General features: G+C 38.6%; 1 protein-coding gene across 4 annotated transcripts in view; it reads left to right on the plus strand.

Moving 5' to 3' along the window:
* COQ6 (coenzyme Q6, monooxygenase) overlaps positions 1-6,726 on the plus strand; it is a 36,065-nt gene that overhangs the window by 2,639 nt on the left and 26,700 nt on the right. For 3 of the 4 annotated variants that reach the window (XM_058162321.1, XM_058162320.1, XM_058162319.1), the window contains exons 4-11: positions 524-647; positions 916-1,046; positions 2,528-2,635; positions 2,726-2,788; positions 3,031-3,138; positions 4,358-4,560; positions 5,051-5,166; positions 5,674-5,840. In XM_058162321.1, coding sequence (XP_058018304.1) covers positions 524-647; positions 916-1,046; positions 2,528-2,635; positions 2,726-2,788; positions 3,031-3,138; positions 4,358-4,560; positions 5,051-5,166; positions 5,674-5,840 — 1,020 coding nt within the window. Of the gene's footprint in view, positions 1-523; positions 648-915; positions 1,047-2,527; positions 2,636-2,725; positions 2,789-3,030; positions 3,139-4,357; positions 4,561-5,050; positions 5,167-5,659; positions 5,841-6,726 lie in introns of those variants that run through there. The other variant, XM_058162322.1, reaches the window with a different exon arrangement.

Genomic DNA, 6,726 nt, shown 5'->3' on the forward strand with positions numbered 1-6,726 from the left:
ACTCTCACCCAATAAATTTCTTTCTCCTTATCCCTCAGGATACTCACCAACCAAATCTGATGTGGATTTGGGAATTGTAGAGGAAAATGTGAAGGGGAGTTTTTGAAGACAAATTATCACTACTAGTGACTGCTAGTGAAAAGACATCATTTGGTACAATTCTGTACTTAGAAAGGAATTATAAAGTTACATTGTGAATCCTTCCTTTGTATATTCTTGAAAGAAATATCCTGTATTCTCATTACTTAATATTCCCTATAATTTAGGCCTTCAGGAAGTATGCTATAGCCCTGCTCAGTCTTCTAACAAACCATTTTAAGTAATGTATTTATTGTGGAAATAATATGTGAAGTGCTTCCTTTAAATTTCTCACTTTTAAATACCTTCTGCTTTTCAACATTAATATCTTTAATATGCATTTGCTAGACATACCAGCAGTTAAATTTTATAAATGAAAAATCTTGATAAAGGGGATATTGATGCATTTATTTGCTGCATTTAAATAGAGAATTTCTTTTTGTAGGTGTGGGATGCTTGCTCTGAGGCCCTGATCATGTTTGAGAATGGTAACCTGGAAGACATGGGTTATATCGTAGAGAATGATGTTATTATGTCAGCTCTATACAAACAGTTGGATACAGTTTCAGGTAGCTATTGTTTGTTAATTTTTATTTACTTTAGCCTTTTTCAGAAAACAGGGTAGGTAAAGTCACAGAAAGCCATGAAATCTATGTCCAGTAAATAATCTGGATTATAATAGTAGGCTTGAGGCTTTCTCCTTTTGAATATGGAAGTGTCCCTTCTTAAGATAGTAAGCTATTAATTCAGTTAGCAAGGCTTGGGTTGGCTTCAGAATTTTATTTTTTTGCTGCTGCTCTATCGTTTAATGACATTGATACATTGTGTCCCTATTAGACCGAGTGGAGGTTCTCTACAGGAGCAGAGCAGTTGGATATACTTGGCCCCTTCATCATCAATCTTCTGACTCAAGTCCTTGGGTCCAAATTGATTTAGCAGATGGACGCAGATTTCAAACCAAATTGCTGGTAACTAAGATATTTTCTATTTGATTAGGCACCACCTCTTTTCTAATCCTTTCTACTGGATTTGCTTCTAATGTCACGTTGTGCAATATTACCAGCATGAAGGGCATTGAAAGGTGAGTTGAAAATAGAATTGTTATTGATTCTAAATGCATTTATTCTGAAGTACTGTATTTTTTGGACTATAAGACGCACTTCCCCCCCCCCCCAAATAGTGGGTAGAAATGTCTGCATCTTATAGAGTGAATGTTGCTGAAACCCTGCCCACCTGCTGGCGCCCACCCGGCCTCTGCCTCCCAACAATTTGCCTTCTTGCAGCAAACAGCCTGGTCAGCTTCAGCACAGCCTGATTTAGCATGAGCAGCTGATTGGCAGTTGGATCTGCCTCCTAGAATGCCACCAATCAGCTGTTCCAGGCTGTGGGTATCGCTGCTACCCATCGGTGCTGTCACCGCCCATCGGCACTGCCACCTATTGCCACCGCCTGGAATGGGCCAAAAACGGGATGCCTGGAGGCCGAAAATGGGTACGCGGAGGCAGCGATAGGTGGTAGCAGCGATGGGCGGATCCCCATAGCCTGGAACAGCTGATCAGTGGTATTCCGGGAGGCAGATCCAACCGCCAATCAGCTGCACGTGCTAAATCAGGCTGTGCTGAAGCTGACCAGGCTGTTTGCTGTTTGCTGAAGGAGGCAAATTGCTGGGAGGCAGAGGCAGATTTTTTTTTCTTGTTTTCCTCTCCAAAAGCTAGGTGTGTCTTATAGTCTGGAGCATCTTATATTTCAAAAAAATATGGTAATTATATATGATACCAATTTGAGTATCCATTTTTCATATCCTTGTAAATAGGTTACATGTAAGATGTACATGCAAGAGAAGAGAGAAAGTATGGTTCTAGTGGACAATGTTAGAAGTCAAATGAATGGATTGATGTACTGAGAATTTTTCCATTCTCTCTTACTATCCCATGTTAGCTTTTGGGTCTGTTTTGGTGGAGACTTTAGAGGAGAAAGATGTATACAAAAATGCAGGGGGGGAGGCATGCCTCTTTTGCTACCAGGCAGACATTGTAGACCTGTGATGGCGAACCTATGGTAGCCATATTGGTGGGCACGCGAGCTCAGGTGGGACCAAAACTTGGCAAACGGACCATTTCTGGCCTCCGGGGGGGTAAGAAAGGCTGTTTTCACCCTCCCCAGACTCCTAGAAAGGCTCTAGAGCCTGGGGGCAGCAAAAAAAGGGCCTACTGGGCCATCACGTGCCGGGAGCGGGGTGTGTGTGTGTGTGTCGTATGGGGAGGGGGGCTCATAGAATTATGGGGTGGGCATGCGCTCCCCCCACCGCTCCTGGCACGCAATGGCAAAAAGTTAGCCATCACTGTTATAGCTGTTTGTCTAGTTATTTATTGATAGCTCTTAAAAGTGGATTTGTTTTTTCATTAAGCCTGCTAAAAGAATTAATTTTAAATTCTTACTAACTTCACAGATTGGAGCGGATGGCCAAAATTCTTTGATCCGGAAAGCAGTTGGTATTCAGAATATTCATTATCAGTATGATCAGTCAGCAGTAGTTGCTACTCTTCACTTGTCTGAGGTCAGATGTTGGAATATCAAGCTACAACTTTGAAGATAAAGAACTAACCACAGAAAATTAGTAATCTTCACTGTCTTTCATACATTGCAGGCAACCGATAACAATGTGGCATGGCAGAGATTTCTTCCATCAGGACCAATTGCTCTCCTCCCGGTAAAGAACTTCATAACTTTCACCTGACCCAGTTTTTAGTCATTGTCTTTTGACTTGTTTTCCATTAGTTAATAATTGACATATCTGTCATTACAGTAAGCATTTTTAAAAAATTCTTATGAATGTATTTTTTCCCTTTCACTGCCTCTCATGATTTTATTAAGATGTTAGTTTTGGTGAGATCCTTGCACTGATATGTATTTGAGGAGATGCCTTATTTTTGTCTCTTATTATCAACTCAGCTCTCTGATACAGCCAGCTCTTTGGTTTGGTCCACATCACATGAACATGCACTTCAACTTCAGAGTATGGATGAAGAAAATTTTGTGGATTCGGTCAATTCTGCTTTTGTAAGTATTTTCATTTTATGAAATGCATATTATTGACGTTCTCTGATAGGAAACACGAGAAGCAAGTATTCAAGAAGAGCAATATGATGTTTGAATAATTTTTATAGCTAGAAGCTATGTTAGTGCTAGTTGGATACAAGGATCTATTTTTTTCCTTATTCTTAGGTTCATGCTTTCTTACATTTAACCTAAAACAGACCTCTGCCTGAAGATTGATAAGATCTTCTACAAATGTAACTTTTATTAATTGTGTTGTTGTCGCCAGTTGCTTGTTCAGTTCAAAACTTCATGGATGCCATCATCTATATTTATCCTGAAAACACCCTTATCGGTTATTCTCATAGGGCTTCTGTGTGTGTCATCTCCATATTCCCCTTCCCATAATATTTGTGTGATTGCGGGCACAGAGGCAGGAGGAGGATACTTGTGTATGGACATTTTATTAGTGCTCACATTATCTACCCCATGGCCTCTCGCCACCTGTGGCATTTGAGGATTAAAACAAATTTGCCATTGAAAAAATCAATGTCTTCCATTCACTTACTCACTTATTTACTTAAAATATACGTACAGCTATGTAAAGATTTACTTATTTATTTATTTAAAATACAGCTGCCTATCTTAATAACTTAATCCAGGACACTTTACAAAGGAGAGAGATTCAACCTAGAAATGAGAAATTTTCTGACAGAACAATTAATCAGTGGAATGGCTTGCCTCCAGAGGTTGTGGGTACTCCAACATTAGAAGTTTTTAAGAAGGGATTGGACAACCATTTGTTTGAAATGGTATAGGGTCTCCTGTTTGGGGTTGGACTAGAAGTCCTCCAAGGTCCCTTTCAACTGTTGTTGAAAAATAACAGTTTTTCAGACTAACTGTTAATAACAGACTCAAAAATAAATGAATCAGAATTTTATCTTGTCATTGTGCTTCTTAGATACCACACAAGAACTGAGATTGTTCTGTTTCTAGACTTATTGAAAGTTTCTTATGAGCTGCTGTGAGTTCTGCATGCAAGGAATGTGGAGAGCATTGGAAGCAGGGCTAAAAGAAAAACACATTTTCCTAACATGTTTTATTTACTGTATTTCTTGCTTGTGACTGCTATTCAGTTCAAATGCTGGGCAGAAGTGTTATTCTAAAACTGGATTTTCAATCTGTCAATTTCAGAGTCCATTAGGGGCATATAGTTACCAAATAAATCTTTATTGTTATTCAGTGGAGCAACGCAAATCACTCGGACTTCATTGATACTGCTGCATCCATGTTTCGATCTGCTGTTTCTCTCTTGATGCCGTCAGGGACTGTAGCCCGACAGCTGCCCCCAAGTGTTGCAAAAGTCGATCCTAAGAGCCGAGCTGTATTCCCTCTTGGATTGGGACACGCAACAGAATATGTCCAAGATCGTGTAGCCCTTATTGGGTAATTTTACTTTGAGAAACTTCAGTGCTGTAAATAACATTTGGGAGTAGTGATGGAGTTTTGTTAGTGTTGCTTGAATGATGAAAATAAACTGTATGTATGTATGTATGTGTATAATTTATTATAAATAGATGATAATGGCTTTTCTTAATTAGGATTAGTTGATTATGCTAGAAAAATAGAAACTAGAATCTAGTGTTGTCTTTTTGGTACAGAAGCAATCTGGCCACATTCCTCTTGATTTTTCCATTTTGATATATCATCATCTGTGGAAGTGGCTTTTACTGTGGGGGAGGGGAGAGCTAGGAAAATCCTATTACATGATCAATTTTTTGTGTGTGTCCATCCTGTAAACGTTTAAAGATATTGCTTAAGAGAGTTCTGTAGTGATGCAGAATATGAAATAAGGGGAATTAGAGTTGTCTCTCTTTACCATAAACCAGACTATAAATTTTTCTTTGTGTCAAGTATTATTATCCTCTCATTTCAGCGATGCAGCTCACAGGGTACATCCTTTAGCTGGACAAGGTGTAAATATGGGTTTTGGTGATATTTCATGCTTGACAAATTATCTAAGTGCTGCAGCATTCAAAGGAAAAGATCTAGGTAAGTATATAACACAAAGAAGCAATTTAGGGCTTTGTCATAAATACCCAGTGTGCCAATGGCCATCTCTCTTGGAGTTAATGTGGGTTTATTTTTTAAATAATTATTTTAATTAAAAACAAGGATACAGACATATTGCAAAGCAAAATGCTTCTAACTTATTTTTGGGGGGGCCGTGAGCTGTTCGGGACCAGGCCGCAAAAGCGGCAAGCGTGCTCATCACTCGTGCAAATGGAGCTGCACATATGCACACTTAATATCTCCCCTCTCCTCTCCCCCCATCCGCAAAGCCAAGAAGGTTGGGGAACTCTGATGTAGCCCATGTAATCTACCACATGGGGTGGAAATGTTAATCTTCAAAGAGTGCCATTACCACCTCCATACCATTTTCTTTTTGCTAAAATCTGACATTTTATCAGATTAATTTTGTAGTCTGATGTCAATCCTCCCTAACTTCCTTGGGATAATCAGTTTACTAATTAATTAATTTCAGAATAAACTTTGTAGGTTCTTTAAGTCATCTACTACAATATGAAGGAGAACGACAGAGGCACAATCTTTCTCTTGTGGCGGCAACCGATTTGTTAAGCAGGCTTTACTCTACAAATATGATGCCTTTCGTGCTGCTGAGGACGTGGGGATTGCAAATAACCAATGCTGTACCTCCGGTTAAAGTAAGCTCTCTTTTTATAAAGTAGGTAAACTGAATGTGATAATTCATTTAAAGAAGAAGGCTAATGGAAAGGGGCATGTTTGTAGCTAGATAGTAGCACTCCTGAACATTTATTTCCTTTCCACATGTGATATTGATTTGATTCCCATGATGGGCTACTCAGAATAAACTAGTAACTCTCAGCTGGATGGTTGTTCAGAATCTTGTATAACTCTGCTATCATCTTGTAGTCAATTGGTCACTGTAGCCCAGATCTTGCAATCCTTAAATTTAACTAACTAGTACTTTATTTCTATCAGCCTTCTCCAACCTGGTACTTTCCAGGTGAATTTAATTTCAGTTCCTAAGATACCATTAAGTTTCCACAAATGGAGAAAGGAACTTTGATTTATCTATAGTTTTATGTGTAAGAACACATACCACCTATGTATGGTTATATAGTTCTTTTCTGTTTTGTAGAAATTTTGCAATTATTTAGTTAATTTAATTATTAATTTTGCTAATAAATCAATTTGCTGTTGCCTTGATTAAGGTGCAAAGATTTCTATTAAGGACTCATGTAATTGATCTGACTTAGACTACACACCAAGTTATTAAGAGACTATTAAGTGCAATACAGAACACGCAGTACTGTTCTTTTTAACCACCGATATAGAAACTATGCTAGGGGTCTTCTGTAGATATCTGTAGAAAGGATCTCTGATGGCACTGCCATCTATATGATTAGGGCTCTTACCCCCCAAAAAATCACAGGATACTGGATAATTTCTCAACAGACCTACAATTATACTACTACTGTTGTATTTTAAGAAACCACATTCTCATTCTTATGAATAATGGTGGAAGTAATAGAATACTAAGATGTCTGTTTTTCCCTCATCCTTTAG

Source organism: Ahaetulla prasina, chromosome 1, assembly GCF_028640845.1.
Source record: "Ahaetulla prasina isolate Xishuangbanna chromosome 1, ASM2864084v1, whole genome shotgun sequence".
NCBI classification, from domain to species: domain Eukaryota; kingdom Metazoa; phylum Chordata; class Lepidosauria; order Squamata; family Colubridae; genus Ahaetulla; species Ahaetulla prasina.